This window comes from Thermobia domestica, chromosome 1, assembly GCF_964235325.1.
Source record: "Thermobia domestica chromosome 1, izTheDome1.hap1.1, whole genome shotgun sequence".
Taxonomy (NCBI): domain Eukaryota; kingdom Metazoa; phylum Arthropoda; class Insecta; order Zygentoma; family Lepismatidae; genus Thermobia; species Thermobia domestica.
The window spans coordinates 80,904,235-80,927,253 of NC_137454.1; the positions used below are offsets into that span (position 1 = coordinate 80,904,235).

At 35.1% G+C, this 23,019-nt stretch overlaps 1 protein-coding gene across 3 annotated transcripts in view; it reads right to left on the minus strand.

Moving 5' to 3' along the window:
- Window positions 1-2,838: 2,838 nt before the first annotated feature.
- LOC145686533 (neural-cadherin-like) overlaps window positions 2,839-23,019 on the minus strand; it is a 581,532-nt gene continuing 561,351 nt past the window's right edge. For all 3 annotated transcript variants that reach the window (XM_081759985.1, XM_081759972.1, XM_081759978.1), the window contains one exon: window positions 2,839-3,045. In XM_081759985.1, coding sequence (XP_081616111.1) covers window positions 2,845-3,045 — 201 coding nt within the window. In that variant the 3' untranslated portion in view covers window positions 2,839-2,844. The remainder of the gene's footprint in view (window positions 3,046-23,019) is intronic.

The window sequence follows — 23,019 nt, forward strand, 5'->3', positions numbered from 1 at the left end:
TTTTCTCATATTTCAATACACGTTGTTAGTAATATTACACGTGTATCTGGCATGCATTCACCTATTTTATTTATTTTATTTTTCTTCCTCTCATCGTTACTTATCGTGACTCACACAGTTTTAGGCCTTATTCTTGTTGTTACGAATCCCTTCACTCCCAAATTTTTACCATTACTAACCTCACAACCAGATTTCTTTGGAATTTCATTATTTCATACGTCTTCACCTTCAGATTCTGATTTTGCCTTCACTTTATATTCACCCTTAGATTTCAGTTTTGCTCTCTACCTCAGATATTACACTTACACGTTTCTTTTTCTCCCCTTTTTTTAAGACACTACAATCACAAGCAATCATTACTTTGATGGCATATTTTTTTTATCATTCCCAATATTTTTGCCACTTCTTTACCTTCAGATTCTTTGTCACCCTCACAATCAAACTTCTTTTGACTTTATTCTGTAAGACGCCTTTGCCTTTAGATTATTATTTCGCTTTCTTCATTCTCAGAATCTTGTTCTTTATTTACCTAGATGTTAGCATTATTCTCATTCTCAGATATTATTCTTACAAATTTTCTTTTCTCTCTTTTTTTTTTTTAGACCATTTTTGTTTCTGTTATTTACAGATAGAAACGTCAATTGATCTCTCGAGATAGATATACGGGATTCAGTTCGCTACTTTCTTTTCGTGTCAGGGATGCGGTGGCTCAGTGCTAGAGTGTTCGCCTCTGATATGTGGGGTCCCTGGTTCGAACCCCGCTCGCGCCAAGTGAGCTTTGTGGTGGAATAACACCGTATGCGTGGGTTTTCTCGGGGTTCTCCCGTTGCCTCTCACCTTCTTCATTCCATCATTTTTATTCATTTCGCATCATTACCGTCTCCTAGCCGCCATAACCGTGGGAGTAAAACTCGAAGATTTCAATTCATTTTTTTTCCCCCTTTCGTGTATTCAAAGTGACAAGAACTTGATTTAAGTTGAATTTATTTCTGTTTAACTGATACCGAAGTCTCGATATGCCTAAGGATGATTATCCTATTTCGTATAAGATGTAATATATTAAAAGTATTCGAAGCCAGAAAGGAATCTACATTTTACTAATAGCAACATACTACAGAATTATGTTAATACTTATACTCACGAGTCGAGTTCAGGGCAGCAAATTTCCAGGGGCCACATATTGTAAGACACTGAGATTGAATTATGCTATGCGGAAAAATGAGGTCGTCCACTAGAGAGAAATTTAAGTCATCTAGACTAAGAACTATGTTGCTACTATGTAGCGTGTTTTATCGTTATGACGTTACTGGTTCTAAAAGTCTATTGCTTAGTCCGTGCAAGAGGAGAAGAGATAGGCTCAAAATTATTTTAAACCCAGGAGCGCAAAATGCCTAAATACTGACCTGCTTATGTTCCTTCTTTCGATTATAGTGATACTTTTTCATTATTTCTTCCTGATAGAACATGTTAACGATTGCTTGTAATTGAAGAGGACAAACACCCGAGTAACAGTGTCGACTTTGTGAGATATTGACTCAAATATTTCTGCGTTCGATAAATATTTGATTTTTTGTCTACGCTTATCTCAAAGACGAAAATTAAACGGAGATTTTCACTCTGAAATTTCTACACCTTCTTTGTGTTTCTTTGTGCGATGTTTTCAGAGTCAACAAAAGAAAGTAAATAAAAGTTTTTTTTCTTCTTCTTTTACCTGTTGCTGAAGACTGTTATTGTCTTTCAGGTCCGAATCACAAAGCAATTTTCCTAGTCTTGATTTAAGTTCATCAATGTTGCCAGCTCCAATGTATGATATATACAGAAAATTAACCAAATCAATCATTTTACATTCTACACTTTAAAATATGATATTTGAACATACAGAAGGCTCAAAAATGCATGTACATTTAAAATGAAACGCACACAAAAAAGAAAAAACGTAGCTGAATGAATAACAGCGTCAACTTACTATTTTTTTCAATCTTTTGAATGATTGAAGAGGCCCATTGCTAGGGGCTGGCCACAGTTGGCTCAGTTGTTTAGGAACGTTCAGCTGTTTGATGAAACGTATGAATAAATGTAATATGAAGTTACCCTCCCCAAAATGATTTCAGACCCTGTTTCAGTGTTCTGACTACGGGCTTGTAACAGAGGCAAGAATAAACGATGATGCCATTATTGTATTTGAACAAATGCAAGACAATTCTGAAACAATTAATGTAGAAAAAGATACGAAGACAGCAGCGACTTAATAATAATAATAAAGTGTGTGTGCATTCATGCTACCTTGAATTACTCGAACGACAAACATAAATTCGTTTTTGAAATGAAAATGAAATGAAATCTTTGAGTTTTACGTCCCACGGTTATGCCGGTTAGGCTAAAGGAGACGGTGATGATGAGTAATGAATGAAATGGTGGAATGAAGAAAGTGGGAGGAAACGGGAGTACCCCGAGAAAAACCCACGCACACGGTGTTTGTCCACCACAAAGTTCACTTGGCGGGGGCTGGGATCGAACCCGGGACCCCTAGGAAATTCGTTTTTGTCTGACTGTTTTGAAAATCTGCTGGTTCTGGCATTCGTATAATTAGCACCATTTTTTGAGATATTTAAATTGTGTATTACTTCCATAACGTGTCTATACATATTTTGATCCTTCTGCATATAAAATAACCAGTGTTTCTTTCAGAAACAATATACGAGGTGCGGGGCACTGCTGATACTATTCTATTTATTGTTATATTATTTTGGTCTGCTCCGAGGGGGGCACTCTCAGAGCTCCGAGGATGCAGTGCCCCCCCCCCCCGAAAAAATAGGTCTGGAAGAAACACTGAAAAATAAAACATTAGTACTTACCTGAATTGGGTTTCCCATCACCATTGGGCCGCGCTGATGGAGCACCATCTCGAGCTTCGACTTCCAAAGCGTATGCACCTTGCTTCTCTCGATCGAAAACCACTTTCGTGAATACTTCACCCGTTTGTTGATTTATCTCGAAATAGTCCTTCCCCTCATTTCTAGGTGAATCCACAATGTAATAATACACCTATAATAAAGAAAAAATGAAGGTAAGTTACATTTGTTACATATACATGAATAAATTATTAAAAACATTCTTTACATCATGTGTAATAAATTAGTGAAATTTTAAATATATTCCTAATTTTGAAACCGAAGTGACTACAGCGGCATCTCCTATCCGAGTTTCCAGTTATCCGATGTAGCATCGGTCTACATCATACAGCGGGCTACTTCACGGTTAAATGGTTAGCTATCTCGCCTTTGGCTCTGCATGACCTAGATTCCATGTTTAGTTGCAGGCTAATTTCTTATATTGGCCCGATTTGACTTCACATGATTGAACAAATAACGTAAATAGTTGACAGAAACAACCAAACATTCTGATAAATGTGTGCATAGCTAAAGAACATGTTCCCTCAATCTTGGAATAGGGGGATTGTCCCCCAGTAATCCGATTTGAAATGTATTTTTGGGGGAGAAATGTGATGGTTTGTTTCCGACTGCCACAAAGGAAGTGACATGAAATTGATGCCCCCCCCACCCCCGAGAATAAGCCACAAATCTGCCCACCTCTCAATGTTGAAGACAACTCTGCTCCCCTGATCCTTCACAGTATTGATTTTCAACTTAATAAATATTTTGAACAGCGCTTAAAAAAAATGGCCGGAACCGTCTTACCCGTCCCCCCAATATTGAAGACAGATTTGCGCCTATGACAGTGATTCAACTTTGAGGAAAAAAAAAAAAAAAAGATTCTAACCTGACGATCGTTATCTTAAAAGCAATGTTATTTTTGTAACAACATATAAGGAGATATAGATTAACGAACACCACTTTGTTTTCTGCAGATATAACATTGACAGTGGCGTCAATAACGCCTATACAACGTGGGAAACCTCGAGTTTGTATCCTCCTCAAGTGATTGGTTTCATACTATGCTTATTAGCTTATTAACATCCCGAAAGTCAGGGAAAATCCTGCAACGGGGGTGGGAGAAGAGCCAATTTCATCGCCAATGAACACTACGATCCGGTTTTCTGTGCCTCACCTATTTATTTAGCCACGAGCCGCCTCTGTAATTACCATGTGTATAAATTACGTGCTCTTCAAACCAAAATGTATTGCTTTAAAAGTAAATTTAGTAATAAATTTTTGTATCAGTTACTTCAGAAAGATTAACGTTTTACCACAAATATACGAGTGATTATTAAGTATATATTGTGTATAATAGTGGTCTACGAAATTAACACACGAACTTGTTTACCATTTAAACATTAAAATTTTGTCAGTATAGGAAATTTTGTTCCACCTTTTTTTCGGGGAGAAGGGAGGAAGGGGTGTAAATTACGTAGAGTACTAACTAACACAATCTTTTCAAATACAATTAAAAGGCTCGAGGACACAGAAGGGTAAAAAAGCACTAACGCCAAAGGCTGTACAAACTTCCAGTACTATTTTCTTTTTTCTAAAACAGCAGGGACAATAGTGCATAGCTATGTGTGTGTGTGTGTGTGTGTGTGGAGACTCGAGAGAGAGAGCTGAATATACCCAAAAGCATCAAACGAATGGTACACGACCATCAACATACCACAGACCTCCGAGCTAACAGTTCATTCATTTTAAACCGCGAACGAAAACCACTCGTTCCAACATCACTATTATATTCCCTTCTGAAACATATTTCGTAATATTACATTAACATTATGAAGAAGTGCCATAAATAAATAAATAAATAAATTATGTCTGAAATATTTGCACAATATTTTTAGCATATTACTTAATGTCCATAGATGAGACATACACCAATCAATACATTTTACTGAACTGAACAAAATTTATATGAGTGAGTGTAAATCCTCAAGCACAGTTTTCGAGAAAATCGAGAACAAAATTCGTTGTGAACCTAAAAGTTGACTATACAATAAAAACGCCACCTATTAAGATACTAAAGTATATTCTGATACTTTAAAGTACACCCTGTTTAAACTTTCCATTATGACGCTAGCGAAACGACAGACAGTACTCAGTATGATTAATGATATATAGCAGCACAAAGTTGTGATTAACTTATATAAAACTAGCAGACTACCCGTCCTTCACACGGGAGAATACATTTTATTTGGGACATAAAGGACTGAATTTGGACGTTAAATGGCATCGGAAGTGTCACTGTTCATCACAGAAACCCCGAAAACTATGGATTCAACACTAATATAGGTCATTTTTGATCATTTTATATATCTTCAACTCCCCCTCCCTCAAGTTACGGGCCTGAATTTGGATTTAAGCGGCATCAGAAGTGTCACTGTTCATCACAGCGACCCCGAAAACTATGGATTCAACTAATATCGGTCATTTTTGATCATTTTTTACATCTTCCCCTCCCTTTCCCTCAAGATACGGGACTGAATTTGGATTTAAACGGCATCGGAAGTGACACTGTTCACCACAGCGACACCAGAAACTACGGATTCGACACTAATATCGGTCATTTTTGATCATATTTATATATACAGGCTGTTTTAAAACGACGCCGACAACGTTTGAGAGGTGATTCTTGACCCAAGATAAGACAAAAAGTATAGACCAACCTGGGTGCACAAATGCTTCCTTTCGGAGTTATAGGCTGTCGAAAACATGAAAAAAAAATGAATTTTGAAGGTCCACAGCTCCGAAACAACGGGACCTACCATAGTCGGGTCGAATAGGAACTAGTATGTGCCCTATCCAAATATTCATGTTTCAGAATCCTGTGGTACTTCCACAACAATTTTTATAGAGGTAGTTGGAAAGTACTTCAAATTATATGCCCGTAGCCAAACCTCCTCTATAAGAACGTTGCATGAAACATCCTATATATATCCTCACCTCTAAGTTGTGGGGCTGGATTTGGATTATTTAAACGGCATCGGAAGTGTCATTGTTGATCTCAGCAACCCCGAAAACTATAGATTCGATCGGTCATTTTCGAAACATCCCCACCCCTAAGCTGCACCGTCAAAGTGAAATGATAAAAACCATCCCAGTTCCAATTCGAAAATCAAATCGAGTCAACTACATAAACTTACAAAACGAGACGAGACGAGAATGAATTCTTCGAGAAGCGAGACGAGACGAGATGAGAAATCTTGTCTCGTTTCGTGGGTAATACTAACGTATTCACGCCAAAGAAAGGCAAAGAAGTTAAACTAACACAGAACTTCATATCTCTTTTAGCATGAAAAATGTTACTTCAACATTCTTTACATATAGCGTTAGTAAACATTGCATAGATATAATTTTCGGAGAGAAATGTCATAAACGCCAGACTGTATGCTTAACGTAAAATAAATAATTTACATTTCATCACTGCATCGTTAAAGACAGTCAATTTTAACCTAATGACTATTACATTGAAATTAGCTATTAAATAAGGATGTGATAAAAGCACTTTTTCATTTGCTCGAATCACCGAGATTTTGAATTGTTATTCGCGATATACCAACAAAAAATTTTGGCTAACAGAAAAAGAGCAAATTTCTAGATAATACTTTAAGGAAGAGGGAATGAAGGCAATAAATCTATTTTATTTATTCCGGATGTAGAAACACATAAAATTAATGGCGTGTACAGCGAACGGCTCAAAAAACACGCCAAAAGTGCGCATGCGAATAACAATGATTTACAATTTCGCTTCTTTCTTGTTTTTTTTTCACCCTATCAAAGTTTCTAGTAATTTTTTGTACGAAAAAAAAAAACTAGAATGATATAGCATAAGTTCCACCATTTTCGTAAAGGATTCTTGCCAAAAGTACGAATAGAACATTAGGAATGGCAGAGGAGAACAGAACATTTTTTTTTTTTTTTTTTTGGTGGTGGTAATTGTAATTTTAACCCATCAAATAACATTGTAAAAAAAGAGCCAATATTTTATAAATAAAAGAGAATTTGCATTAGGAAAAGTAAGGAGAAAAAACTTGCCGAAGCATTTTAACTTCGTCAGCGAAAATACTGTTGGGTATCGAAGAAAGAGACATAGATCCATTACTGAATCAAATTAAGGTTTTGTGGTATAATCGCCAGCAGAAGTAAATGCCCGTCTATTGTTGGATATTCAAGAAAAGGAAACTGATCCACTACTAAATTAAATTAAGGTTTGACAGTATAGTTGCCAGCAAAAGTAAACGCCTATCTATTGTTAGGTACTCAAGAAAACGAGGCAGAATATTACTAAATTAAATTGATACTTGACAGTATATTTTGCCAGCAAAAGTGAACGCCTGTCTATTGTTAGGTACTCAAGAAAATGAGGTAGATTACTAAATCAAATTGAGGCTTTATAGTAAAATAGCCAGTAAAAGTAAATGCCTGTGTATTATTAGGTATTCCAGAAAAAGAGGTAGATCCACTACTAAATCAAAATGAGGCTTTGTAGTGTAATTGCAACCAAAGGAAATGCTTACCTATTGTTAGGTATTAAAGAAAAGGAAACAGATTCAATACTAAATCAAATTGAGGCTTAAGAGGTGGTCACCAGCAGAAGTAAACGCCTGCCTATTGTCAAGTATTCAAGAAAAGCAGATAGATCCACTACTAAATGAAATTGAGGTTTTGTAGCGCTTGCCAGCAACAGTAAATGCCTGCCTACTATTAGCCATTCAAGGAAAGGAGACAGATCCAGTACTAATCAAACCATGGCTTTGTAGTATAATTCCCAGCAAAAGTAAACGCCTGTCATTTGTTGGGTATTCAAGGAAGGGAGATAGATCCATTACTACAGTAAATCAAATAGAGGTTCTTTGTAACATAATTGTCAGCAAAGCGAATGTCGGCTATTGCTGAGTGTTCAAGAAAGAAAGATAGATTCACTACTAAATCAAACTGAAATTCTATAGTACAGTCATCAGCAAAAGTAAATATCTTCATATTGTTAGGTATTCAAGCAAAGGAGATAGATACACTACTAAATCAAACTGTGACTTCGTACCATAGTCGCCAGATTAAGTAAATGACTGTCTATTGTTGGGTATTCCAAAATGGAAGGTAGCTAACTCCACTACTAAATCAAAGGCCACTGAATCTATCATAGCTACTAGTGAAATAGTACCTTTTTCAAGATTACTAATAAAACTTCAACTGACCAAAGCAGTATATATATATTTTAAAATTATATATTTGTGTTACAGTTTTGCCTATGTAACATAGCCTTCCTCAGACACATTATCTTGAAAAAGGTAATGTGTCTGAGGAAGGCACATTCCTCAGACACATAATATGTCTAAGGAAGGCTATGTTGCATAGACGAAACTGTAACACAAATATATAATTTTAAAATATATATACTGCTTTGGTCAGTTGGAATTTTATTAGTAATCTTGAATTTTCCAAAGCTACAATGAATAATTTACAAGTACCTTTTTCAATATCACAGCTTGAGTAAAACTGTCAAGTAATTAGACCAAAATCATTAAGTCTAACAAAAGGACCGAAGTAAATACAACTCCCTTCATGGTAGACCACAAATAATCAACTACACATCAATTCTTATATAGTTACAACATATAACTGATCACAGAAGATCAGTACCTCCAACTACAAATTAATATAACATACATTCACAAACTTCAATAATTATTTTTTCACGATATAAGACAATAATTAATCATATCAACTGGAGTATTATTATTGGGTTTTCCCATGTCATATTTATAATAGCATCCCAACGCCTATTTAAATGGTAAACCATTATTTGTTGTTGAAATACTTACATAAACATTTTGTTCTTTATTTAAGCAGTAAACAATTATTTGTTGTTCAAATAATTATTGAAAAACTTATTTTCAACGAACTTAAAAAGTTCGTTACTGAATTCTCTATGTCTGTGTATCTGCCTGTCCGTCTGTCTGTTATTTGTGATTTTTCTCATTTTTGAGCTCTGCATTCAATAGTGCATCAAAAACTATCAGATAAAGTCATTAAATTTTTCGCGTCACTCTTACTGTTCCCGAGATATTGGTCAAAAAATGACCGACTTCCAAAGATTTAAGGAGCTATATCTCGGGAACCGTAAGTCATAGAGAGGTCATATTATTGTTGATCAATATTTAAAAGGATGGTAAATATTTTTGTATCAAATAGTAACCGGTGGCCACTGGCCACTGTTTTGGCCAATGGCCAGTGGTCACCAATTAATATCGGTACCAAAATGTTTACCATCCTCTTAGGTATTGATTAACTCCAATATCTCTCTACGACTTACCGTTCCCGTGATATTGGCCAAAAAATGGCCAATTTCTAGATATTTAAGAAGGCATAGCTAGGAAACTACAAGTTGTAGGGAGATGATATTGATGTTGATCAATACCTAAGAGGGTGGTAAATATTTTGGTACCAAATAGTAAACGGTGGCCCTGATTAACTGTCTACTGGCCAACTGGCCACCGTTCCCCAGATATTGACCAAAAAAGTTCGAATTTCTAGATATTTAAGCAGCCATATCTCGAGAACTGTAAGTCATAGAGAGATGATATTTTGCTAATTTTTGCGAGAAAGAGAAGAAGGTGCGGATAAAAAGATTTACTTTTACATCTAGGAACAATGACAATTATTCTTCCTGCTTCATCTCTTCATTCTTTTTGAGTTCGTTTTGGCAATGCTCTTGGAGCATTTTCAACTGGTTTTATTTAAATAGTAAGCAATTATTTGTACCGGTAAAGTTACTCAACACTGATTCTTTGTTAGGATAATAATTCTTACAACCATTCGTTATTTCAAAGGCAAACAGTTATTGTTGTTAGATCAATTAAAGAGATATAGGATACACCAGTTTCATGAAAACTAAAGTACTCATAGAGTATATATACAGAGCTAAAATTGGGAAACTTAAAAAAGAATCGAATGGGCCAAGCCCACGGTAGGATATAAACACTGATCTAAGGGAAATGAGTGACAATTCCTATTGGATTAAATTTACATTTTTATACCTTTTTTCTTTAACTTCTGCATTGAATATTCCAGTTTCTTCAGTTAGGTATTGTTAATGATGCGTGTTACTCTAAGACCTGAAGATTACAGTGAAGGGAGAATCCTCAGATAGAAAACAAAGGTTACAAAACTGCTGTTAAAAAAAAAAATCCATTTCGAAATCGGGAAGTCAGTATATTCGAAGACATCATCTTGAAATAATCAGAAAAATTAAATAACATGTAGCCTTAAAGAAAGAAAAAAAAATGTGCATTGACAATGAAAGAAACGAATTTTTAAGTACTGCTATTGAGTTTTACTGTCCTTTCTCCAGCTATGTGTTTTTCAATCTTTTTTCATTTTTTGGCACACTATGGAATTTAACATCGTATAACATATCTTTATAAATGTAGCTAATACCAGGTTACGTTATGTTTTTGATTATTAAAAAAAAACATTACAGTGTGTATGTACAAAAGAAATGCAATTCAAAACAGAAAATGTTATTTAAAAAAAAAAATGAATGAATGATTACTCCTTAATGGGGATCTGTATCATTAATTAGTATCAATATCCTAACTTTCTCCTAGCACATCAGTAGTTCCATCGCGGCCCACTAGTGTGTTGGGACACACTGTTTGAAAATAGTTGCTTTAGCTTATCATATTCACAAATATGTCAGTCTTATCCTGTAGTTAAAGATCACCATTCATTCACCATCCATTCATCACGATTCATTTTCCTGTATTCACTGGCAACCTTGATTCCAGTAGAACATGCCGCACATATATTCTCTTTCTTACACACACACACACACACACACACACATATATATATATATATATATATATATATATATATATATATATATAACCATAGAGAAAGGAGGCCAATCTCTATCTTCTCTCCTCTTCCTGGGTGAATTTCGTTAAGAGCTTTTACTAGCGGAATAAAGTGTGTCTTGGGGAGAAAAGGGATTAAAACACATGACTAAAAAGAGCGGCGCCAATCATCACTATAATTATGTCTCCTTTCCCATGAGATGAAGATAAAGAGAGAGAAGGCGTCGAGAAACGTTTTGTGCTTAGCTAATGAACCATGTGATTCTATTATGCCTGTTTTATCTACTCAACTGAACTTTCAAGTGACACTCCGTATTCTGATATCGGCACACAATGAGCTACAGTATTAAAGCAAGAAGGGAGATTGGGATTTTAGACACATAAAGTTCTCAACGTAGTTATGTGTATGTGTGTGTAGTTCTGAAGATATGGCATGATTATTCACTTTACCCAGTTTAGCTCCTTTGTTCATCTCGTTCTTTTATCATTTAAACACATCTTCTAAAGTCAATACATTTCCTTTGTTACTACCAAGATCTAACAAAATTTGAACTTTACTGAACAATTTAAGGGTTTCACTTTCCCATTTTGCACTGCAAGATATGCAAATAAAATGGCGGCTTTTGTCTTCATTAAATAGAATGGGCAGCTGAAATCGGATTTGGAGCCAAGAAAATTTCTTTCTTGTGTGAAACTATTCTGAAGTGTATTTCACTCAGTAGAAGTGAACTTAAATCCTGAAGATATGACAATTTATGTTTAAAATCTCATCTTTCTGGAGCTCATAACTATTACAGTGAGCGAAAACTAATCCAATGTTGAACTTCGGCAAATCCTAGGACTCTTCCTAGAGTTGATAACCCGATCTGAGAAAATGAGAGTCAATATGCTTTTCACAGATTCTTCCAGTTCAACTCGTATTACTACATTAAAGATTTAAAGTTCAAAAGATAATTCGATGGATGATGCTCAAACATCATACAATTTTGGTGAGTACTTCATATAACAATATATTATCTATCAATATCATATAGAACAACCATGGTCCCGGCCCACTGAACCCTTTCATTCGGTCCGCCTGACCTCTAATTGAAAATATACTTCTTACATAATCATAAACCGAACTGAAAACATTTCCTGGATAACTGATGTCCACCTTGGAAAATATCATCCACGTTAGAACATCCACGGAATATTGAGAGCCTAGTTCAAAACGTGAAGAATCAAATTTCCCACTAAAATGATAAATAAATATTTTTTCTGCCTTTCTTTAGTAAATAAATATTTTGGTACATTTATAACAGTTTGTTATGTTAGTGTACTTTGAATAAGTTTCTCCATTATATATGGCCATTCGATTCTTATGAAAATGTTATACATTGTCTCGTACGGCCCTCAACGCCAGTAAATCCTCTGTGATTGGCCCACCCCCTGTTCCAACTTGCACATACCTGTTATAAAATATTAGATGGAAGTAGTTCAGGTATTATATAATCTCGTATCTTGTATGTGTTTGAAATAATAATAGCGTATATACGTATATTTACATAATGCAAATTACTGGATGGATAGAGTTCAGGTATAACCAACACAATATCATCAACTTAATACTCAAGATTCCATACACACACGACGCATGGCGGCAGATTTGTACTTTCTTCACAAAATTATGAATAGAAAAATTGACTCCGAAGTTTGGGTTTCAGCTCTCTTCTCACCTTACACGTACTCATTCGTTAATAACATATGCTTCGCCTAAGCTTTCAATTGTACATTCTTTGTATTTAAAGTTGTGCAATAATTTACCGTCGAATATTGTTATTTCTGATTTTGAGAAACATCTGTTGCGTGGTTTCAGTATAAAATGGACTAAGATTTGTGTTTGAAATATTTGTAAACAAATATAATCTTGTATCTTGTATGTATTTTATATAACTCATGTTGTAACTATTAACATCATACGAACCATTGAATTGATGACTTTTAGATATTCAATTATTAAATGGAGCACCACTCAAATTTTCAAAAATCCTCTGTCCTGTTCTAATTTTCAAATCAAAAAATTAACACTTTTGCTTGAGGCACCAAAGGTTCATCGTCACAGAAATAAAACTTGTCCATTAGATTCTACTGGTAAGCCTATCCACTACGAATTGTGATTAGCCACACTCTTAAGATCTTCTTTATCCCGAAGATTACTCTCTCACCTACTCAGTTTGTCCACAGATCTCCTTCTCTTATGCTACCCTATTAGAAATCTACGCATCCCGCAAGTATTACCCATACAGGCGATGGGTCCTACCCATTTTAGACATCTGGACCTCATTATCCACACGATATTCGGTGATCTGTAGCTAATGTGAAGTTCAACGTCGTGTAGTATTCTAAATTACCCCGTTTGTTAAAAAAATCCCTGACTGTTCTTCTCTGCATCTCAGCGACCAATTTTTACATTCATATAGTACGACGAGCAGAATTACGGTTATATATAATAAATTATCTCAAGCAAAAATATATAAAAACACACACTCACGGAGAGCTTATCTAGATTTAAAAACCCTGAATAATAGTAATAATAATAATAATAATAATAATAATAATAATAATAATAATAATAATAATAATAATAATAATAATAATAATAATACAAAATATTTCAAAGCGGAAGGCTAATCTCTGTGAAACATACACGAACTTCTAGAGCAACCACAACCAACTAAGTACCTAAACTAAGCAATGAACATGGCACTTAAAACTGGCTCTCGTAAGATACTACAGCGATCGATCAATAGAAATTCAAGCACTGCTTAATATCGGATTAGCAAAGTAACATATTATAAGTTACTACGTAACTCCGTACATATCTGCAATTCATTTGAAGCAACCATAAACAATACGAAATCTCTAACGTTACAGTTAAACAGGTCTGTGTAAACAGAACCAATTTATCTTGCATTCAAGGCAATTTGCTCTTAATGCACCACCTACACAGATTATTTACATAATAATGCGTTCTATTCTCTTGGACAACATTTTAAAAAAAATAATGCATTTTCTCTGTTATTATTGGTACTGTTCAGAATAGACGACTTCATATATACATATGTGGTTTGGGATTGCCAGCATAGGATGGAAATGAAGTCAGTTTCAAACGCTCGAATCGTGCACAAGCAAGCAAACTCGTCCCCCCCTCACCCTGACCCGAAAAGGCAGAGCAACCCGGAAGGTCGAAATTGAGAGGATGATGGGAAAAGGGTGTGAAGAGAATTTTGGGTAGGGGATCGGTTGCGACCGAAAAGCTGGTGTAAAAAATGGAAGGATGGTATGGGAGATGTTCCGGAGTCAAGTGTTCCAAAAGAGAGGGAAGGAAGGAAATGACCCAGTCCTTTTTACCATCAGGGCTCCCAGTATTATCCAATATCTAAGTTTCCCCCTCCCACCTACGCGAGAGTCAACGCTGTACTATAGAAATAGCAGGAAAACTGTGTCACATATATATCGTTCCTCTAAAGTAGCTAATGGTACTGCTCTCTGGAGAGAAAATATGGAAACAGTATTCAAGGAGAATTTCAGAAATACTACAATTTCCTCCATCCACCGTATCTACCTTCTTCTTCTTATCTTTTTTTAACTTCCTTTTTAACGCATATTTCGTTTCAGATGCGATATACGAAAAAATACTCATAAAAAAGATTAACAACGTAACACAGTCCCAACGATTTTTTTTTTTTTTTTTTTTTTTAAGTTTCTGAACCTAATTTCTTTGCAGTTAGGCTTTTCAAGTTACAACAAAACGAGAGAAAATATTTTTGGTGAAAAAATAAGTTATATTATATACATAGTACAGAAATATGCAACAAGATATTACATGTCCCAAGAGATAAGTAAAAATGTGTTTCTTAGCTCCTTATATTTGAATTCAATAATAAGCACCCCAGACAAAAATAAGTCACCCCCCTTGTTACTTACGTTAATACCGTGTAGCGCCGCCCCTGGCCTGGAAAACTACCTGGATGTGGTCGGGAAGGGAGTCCACAAGTGTCTGCAAGTCCGCCACATCCAGTTGAACCTACTCACGGAGGATAAGATCACGTAATTCCACCAAACGTCGGGGATGCTGATGTCGACGATTCACCCGCTGTTTCAACTGGTCCCACAGATGATCAATTGGGTTTAGATCCGGCGATTCTGTGGGCCATTCGAGGTGTGGTAGGGTACCTGAGTGTTCCTCAAACCAGTCCTATATGGGTCCAGCTCTGTAAACCCTGCTGTTGTCGTCTTGAAAAATGGGCATGTCTATAGCAAAGTCATCGCGAAGAAAGTGACTGAAGGACAACACCTACTCGTCCAGGAGGTTCATATTCGTGGACACCTAAATGAGTGAGCCCACCCCATAGTAGGAAAAACACCCCCTGAACATGACAGACCCACCCCCGGCCTGCACCTGACCTTCCATACACTGCGAGTGAAATGCTTCATGTGGCCGTCGGTGGACACGACGCCGGGTGTCATTCGAATACAGGCAAAATCGTGATTCGTCAGACCATATGACACGGCGCCAGTCTGCTACTGTCCATGTTTGATGATTATTGGGCCACAGCAGACGAGCAACTTTATGTGCATGTGTGAGGAGTGGCCTTTTGCGAGGTACCCGACTCCATATGTTCATTGCATTCAGTTCCCGTAGACATGTTGTACAGTCCGCCGCGACACACCAACAAATCCGGCAACTTCCATCACTGTGTAGCCATGGGCATGGCCAAATACGATTGCCCCTTTTTGCCACTCCGTCACGTCCGCGCTCTTCCCCATCTTGCCGCACACATACCGCTTCGATCGGTTCTGTGTCACTCCACAGTAATGTCCTCTAATCGCCTCGAGGCAGTGTATGCACGTTTGGACATGTGATTCGACCAATATGCCATCTGTACCTGTTTGCCGACGCATCCTTGCTCTCGCCCGGGGGTGACTAATTTTTTGTCCGGGGTGCTTATCATATGAATTATTTTCTTCTTTTTTCTCTTTTTAACAAACTATTTCCTCACCATTATTTTCTTTCTAAATTTTTGTTTTACATTTCCTTCAATCTCTTGCTTTATTTAAGTCGTTTAGCCTTCTCATGGGTTAAACGGTTCATGCTGACGTAGGAAATTTTCGCCCCATCTCCAACGGAAGTAATATGTTTCGGATTTCATGATTAAACTAAGTACGTCCATGTTTGGTATAATTTTGGTGCTAAAAATGACCGTTTTAAACTATACATAATTAAACAAACATACGTCGTTTTCTTATCACTCCGCATCTGGAATCTCCGTTTAGTCGAAGATTGTTAGCACATGTGACTTTCGTGGTAGGGTAAATATCTGGTATAGACAAACGTTCTGATACAACTTTACTCTTCCGTTGTTGGTATGTGTTGCTATCATGATAACTACAAGTAATGTGGTTGTATTACGCGTGATGACATGTTAATACCACAATGTGCACAGTATCACTTAAACATGGTGCTGCAAGGTGCGGCATGGGAACATGTTCTTGTATTTACTGCACAGGATAAATGAAGGACTGGTGACTGAATACACGGGCGTCATTTAGGGGGGAAGGAGGGGGCAATTGCCCCCGCCCCCAAAAGTTTGAGGAATACATATACTTTAATCGATTGTCTACTAATATACTAGTACAAAACGTGAAAGTCCTATGTCGGTGGTGCTCTTGCCCCCTCAAGTAAAGTCTGAAATGACGCCCCTGACCGAATACTGTTCATTCTAGCTTTGGAACTGTGTATAACTTGAATAAAATCAAAATATCACCAAAGCAAACACTTACTATTACTAATTTCTGTTACAGTTTCGGCATCATATCATTGCCTTCGTCAGACACAAGATAATATTGCCGAAACTGTAATACGGATCAGTTTCGGCATTATTATCTTGCTGAGACTAATCTGTGTTTGCTTTGGCCACATTTTATTTGTATTTATGGTAGTCCCAAACCCAATCTCCTGGATTACACTGTGGTCCAAATTGAAGGTCGAAGTCTATTGTAAGTATACATGCTTCTGTGGAACATCTTTTGGAGTACCAAGCGACAGAGCTTTTGCTTGATGATGTGTGCATTCCATTAACAAGTGACCACAGCACTTGCAGACCTGTGTGATTTTACAAACGTTTATTTATTTGCTTCTTGTGTAATATACCAAGTTTAATAAATGTTAACTCTTTTTCTTGTTTCTGATACCTACCAAAAATCATTAGTTTCAAAATTTTTTTTATGCCATGTAATTTTGACCGCTGAGTTAGCAATGTGACGTATTCGGGCTGCTCCTACAATTTTGTGGTAGAAGACATCAGTCTAGAAAGCTAGATAATAGTGCTGTGAATATACTATGTATCCAGTCAGTCTCTTCGTGAGCTGGAACGCTAGGAATTTTCGCTACAAATTATTATCAATAACAATGCATTATAACAAAAATGCAGAAACACAGATGGACACGATTTTGCAAATCTCGCGATTTTTCAGTTCTTCTCAATCTCTCATACTGGTTTTGAGGATAGAACGTTAAGAGCCAATATCATGAAAGAGCTCAACTCTGCGCATAGAACAGCTTATATGCAGGAGCATGAATAAAACATTTGAACCAAACGTGATTATTAAAAAAACGGCGTAGATAAACGGTGAGCGCTCTTACCTTATTAATACAGGAACACGATGTGTTAATTTCTCAACCCAACTCTGAACTCAAACATAGCTCCGAAAACATATTTCAGAGTCTATTGCATACAGACGCATGCCCGGCTGGGCTGGAAGCAACAATCTCAATCGCCTAGATTATGATTCATGTTCTAAGCTGGAACAATACTATAACATTGCCGACTGAAACAAGTCCTGAACCAGAAGTTACAGAGTTTTATTATTATTATTATTATTATTATTATTATTATTATTATTATTATTATTATTATTATTATTATTATTATTATTATTATTATTATTATTATTATGGCGCCGACTGAGGACACGTGTGGATTGTGTCTCAAGCCATTTTTTGGTAAGCAGCTAATATTAGAATGCTGTTTATGTAAAAATAGATTTCACGTAAAGAATTGTTTAAAATTTGGACGCACTGAATATGAAATGTACTTGGTGAATGGTACATCAACGTATAAGTGCCAAAATTGCATAAGGCACCGTGATGACAACATAGCCATTACTCCCACAGTGACGAAGCATATTCGATCTCGGAAAAGAGACCAAACTGTGAATTCTGATGCTGAGTTAAGTGAAAATGAAGACTTAGACAAATCAGGTTCTTTCTCAAGCAATAATGGACAGAATTGCTCTACATGCTGTGAGGAAGTGAAAAATAAACTTTGTCAGGTGTTAATTATGTTGAGTGATATCAGTGAAAAATATGATGCACTGAAGGCAGAAGTGATATCTGTTAAACAAGAAAATGTTAAATTGAATGAACTACTATCAACTAACAACAAACCGAAAACATTTGCTGAAGTGATCAACAGCTCAACACCCGATGTTCAAAACAAGGTACAAGGCGATTCTGAAAACATGAATGTCAAGGTCAGAGAAGTGCCTTCTTTCACATTACAGCAGGAAACAAGTGGTAGTGAGTGGAAGTTAGTAACCAAACGCCCAAGGCGAAATAACGCTGAAGTACAGACAGGAGTGAAACAAACGAATGAATCAGGCTTCGTTTCCAGAAACCGTAATACTCTTATGCAAGGGAAGAACATCACGGACAAACTAAAGGTAAACAAAAAAGCCCCTCGTACAGCAGCACTGTTTGTAACGAGACTTGACCCTTGTGTTTCTTGTGAGGATCTTATTGCATTTGTGAAGGACAGTGTTAATATTAGTGTTAAAAAATGTGTTCAATTAAGAGCTAAACATAGCAGTTACTCTTCGTTTTATGTTAGTGTAGAAGAAAGTGAGTTTAATGCTATTTGTAACCCAAATGTATGGCCTGATGGAGTGCTATTTACTAGATTTATTGGACGATTGAAAGACGAAATTGTATGTCATGAGGCTGAAACTGACCCGGCTGGAAAGAATAATTCAGGTAAATAAACTAGAATAAATTAGTACACAACAAAAATGGCGTACTTACAGCTATTCTATCAAAATGTGAACGGTTTAAATACAAAAGAAAAGTTATTTATAGATGAAATAAACTGCTCTAACTATGATTTTTATTGCATAACTGAAACGTGGTTAAAAGAAACAAACCAACATTTTGTACAGCTCTCAAAAAATTATAATGTCGTACGAAAAGATAGAAACTTGACATTAGCAAATAAAACAAAGGGTGGAGGCTGTATGATCATAATAAGAAACGAATACTCGTATGAAGTAATAAATCCTCCAGATGAAATACTTGATGTTATTATAATTAAAGTTTTAATCCCTGGAAATAAACCATTATTGTTGTGCTTGCACTACTTCCCACCAGATTTACCGTTGACGAATTTTACTAATTATTGTGACTGGCTGTGTACGTTTTTACTCACAAAAAACTATAATTTTATAATTTTAGGTGATTTTAACGTAGGTGGTATAGATAGGGTTACCGGAAATATAAATATAAGTAATTATTATATTAAGAAAAAAAGCTGAAAAAATACTTGAACTATGTAATGTTCTCCAGTTAAATCAATTGAATAGATCATATGACCCATTTAAGAAGGATAAAGTATTAGACCTACTGTTAACCAATATAGAAAATAATTCAATAATATTTGAAATTCCACCGTTAACAAAAATTGATCATTTCCATCCACCTTTTCTATTTGAATGGAAAATAACAAAAAATGATAGTAATGTCTTTGGGAACACCTCAAATCAAGCCAGAATTTATGATTTTAAAAATGCTGATTTTCTAGGTGTATATAATGGAATTAAGGAAATGGACCGGATAGATACAAAGAGTAGTAATATTAATGAATTGACCAATATATTGTATAACAATATATATGATGTGCTAGATAATTGTGTACCTAAGAAAACAATTAGCAGTAGGCCTAAATACAAAGACCCTTGGATGAACAAAGAGCTGAAATCATTAATTAATAAGAAAACCAAATATTTTGTTAAAGCAAGACAAACAAATAGTAATACATGGTATCAAAGATACTCAGATTTACGGAAAATTGTCAAAAAGAAATACTTAGAGGCGAGAAAATCATATTACATGAGTTTGGAAAATAGTGTTGTCAATAACAATATGTTTTTCTGGAAAATATTTAAAAGTTCTGATGGCAAGCATATACCAACTGAAATGAAACATAATGACAAATCAGTTACAGAATTAAATGATGTTGTGGAATTATTTAAAGATGTTTTTAGTGAAAATTTTAATTTAGAATTAGGACATTACCCAGATAGGTAGGTTATGAATTCTCCTTCGCTCATTAGCAACTATGACGTCATAGATATACCTAATATCACTGAGTCTGATGTAATTCATGCAGTCAAAGTTATTAAGGCGAGCACAGCGCCTGGTCCTGACAATATCCCCTATTATATAATTAAAGCCTGTAGTACCGAATTGTCAACTGTTTTAACAAATATATTTAATGCATCCCTGAGAAATGGTGAATTTCCTTCAATGTGGAAACAAGTATACATTGTACCAGTACACAAAGCAGGTAATCGTAGAATTATAAAAAAATTATAGACCAATAACACTAGTCAATGCATTTTGCAAGATTTTTGAAATTATAATACACAAACATTTATATTTTAATGTAAAAAACAAATTAAGTGAATTTCAGCATAGATTTTATAAAGGGAAATCGATTGTAACAAATCTTGTGCATTTTACTGATTTTACACATTTAGGACTTAAGAATAGATTACAAGTAGACACTATATATATAGATATGTCAAAAGCTTTTGATTCCATAGAGCATGAACTTCTTATTGATAAATTAAGAAACATAGGTCTATCTCCATTGTACATTCGATGGTTTGTAAGCTATCTAGCAAACAGAACGTTTAAAGTAAAAATTGGTCAAATAACCTCTAGTTACGGTTATATAAAGAATGGCATACCTCAGGGATCTCCTCTGAGACCCCTTCTTATTTCAATATTTATTAATGATTTGCCTGAGAAAATTAAATATTCAAATATTTTGTTGTATGCCGATGATTTAAAATTATTTAGAATAGAAAATAGTGAGTATGATAACTACTTACTACAGGAAGATCTAGATACTGTTAGTACATGGTGTAAAAGTAACTTATTGAAAATAAATTGTGACAAAACTAAATACATATCATATACTAACAAAACCCAATACTACGTGAGCAAATATGTAATTAATGGAGTAACATTGCATAAAGCCGAACAGATTAAAGATTTGGGTATAGTGTTTGACAGAAACATGAAATTTACCTATCATATAAATGATACAATCCAAGGGACTAGAAGAATAATAGGGTTTATTTTCAAACAATGGCCTGAGTTTAGAAATGCCAGCTCATATGTATATTTATACAAGATGCTAGCAAGATCAAAATTAGAGTTCGGTGTAGTTATTTGGAATAGTATAGGTATAACGTTGGCAAACAAAATTGAATCAGTACAAAAATGTTTTATTAGGTTACTCTGCTATAAAATGAATAGAGATTACTACTCACGTAGTTATGAATACTGGTGTCAATTTTGGGGATTGCAGGCATTGAGCGACAGGAGAAAAGTTATTGAAAGAGATTTTATTAAGAAATTACTAGACAATAGCTATCATAGTGAATATTGCTCGCATAATATAGGTATAGGGGTACCAATGTATAATACAAGAAATATATCAACATTAGTTCCGTTGAATCCGAAATCTGTAATTTTAAGAAGACTGACCAATTCTTTTAATTTAGTTTAATTTATTTTTATCAGTATAAAAGCATGAATTTTAGAACTTGACAAATATTATTTTTACTATTTATGACGACTATTTTGATACTAAAAAAAATGGTGTTAATTTGACAAGGAATTATTAATCCGATATTATTTTACTTTATTTTATCATTATGTTTTATTGTTTCAGTATACAGCTTACATTGTATGTATAATGTGTTTATATTGTCTGATAAAGTGCTGTATTTTTGCCGTTAGGCTATTCATGGCACAGAAATAAACATTATTATTATTATTATTATTATTATTATTATTATTATTATTATTATTATTATTATTATTATATTAGCGTTGCCCGCGAGGCAGGAGTTAAAGATCTATCGTCTCGAAAAGGTGTCGTTGAAAGTTATGTCTCGTAAGCGACCCTACTTGTGATATGCGTGTTGTCATTGATATAAAAGGCCCATATGGCTCCACAAGACTGACATTTTAAATAAATACTGAGACTAGTATAGAATATTGAATACACTAGTCTAGACTGAGCATTCTCTTTCCTTATCTTACTTCTGAGAACCACCAATTAACTACGGGTGTCTACAACACAGGTCATTATAAAAGTATGTTGCTAAAATGTTAGGGGATCGAGAAGTAATTGCTTGAGACAACTGAGCTAGTCTCAACCAATTAAAATATTTGGTAAAATAGTGTAAAATTTGTACAAGATTATATAATTTATGCTAAATCAAAATTGAAAACAAGGAGAGAGGTCAGAACAATTAAACAACTTTGAAAGTTGTATTGCTTTTCTTGGAACTGCGTCAGAAAAAAAAAATTATGAGAAGAAGAGATACCTCTGATAATTATTTGTATCAGAATTTTTGTTTGTACTAGGAACATAACAAATAAATATGTAAAGTACTACCCAAAATTTTTGAGAATTGTAGTATTACGCCCAAAACCAGTAGCAGTACAAACTCCTACGTTACTTCTTAGTGTGTTTATTCAACTGGCAGTCTACCGAGTGGCATTGTTATAAGTGCACTCATTTCTTAGAATTTGCTGGTTTTGTTACTCCATGTTCTTTTGCATATGGATTTCCAAGTGGCTGGCCACAAGAAACAACGGATCTGCATTAAGTTTCTCTCAAAACCGCACTGAAATTCACCGAAGATTGAAGGATTTTTTCGGTGAGGAAGGTTTAAGGCAAGTAAAAACATTTCAATACTTTAAGCGTTTCAAATATATTCAGCAGTCAATGGAAGATGACAAACATTGAGTCCGGAAACGATCGTGAAAGTGAATGAAGTGACCCTTGAGGACAGACAATCCATGATGTTAGTAATAG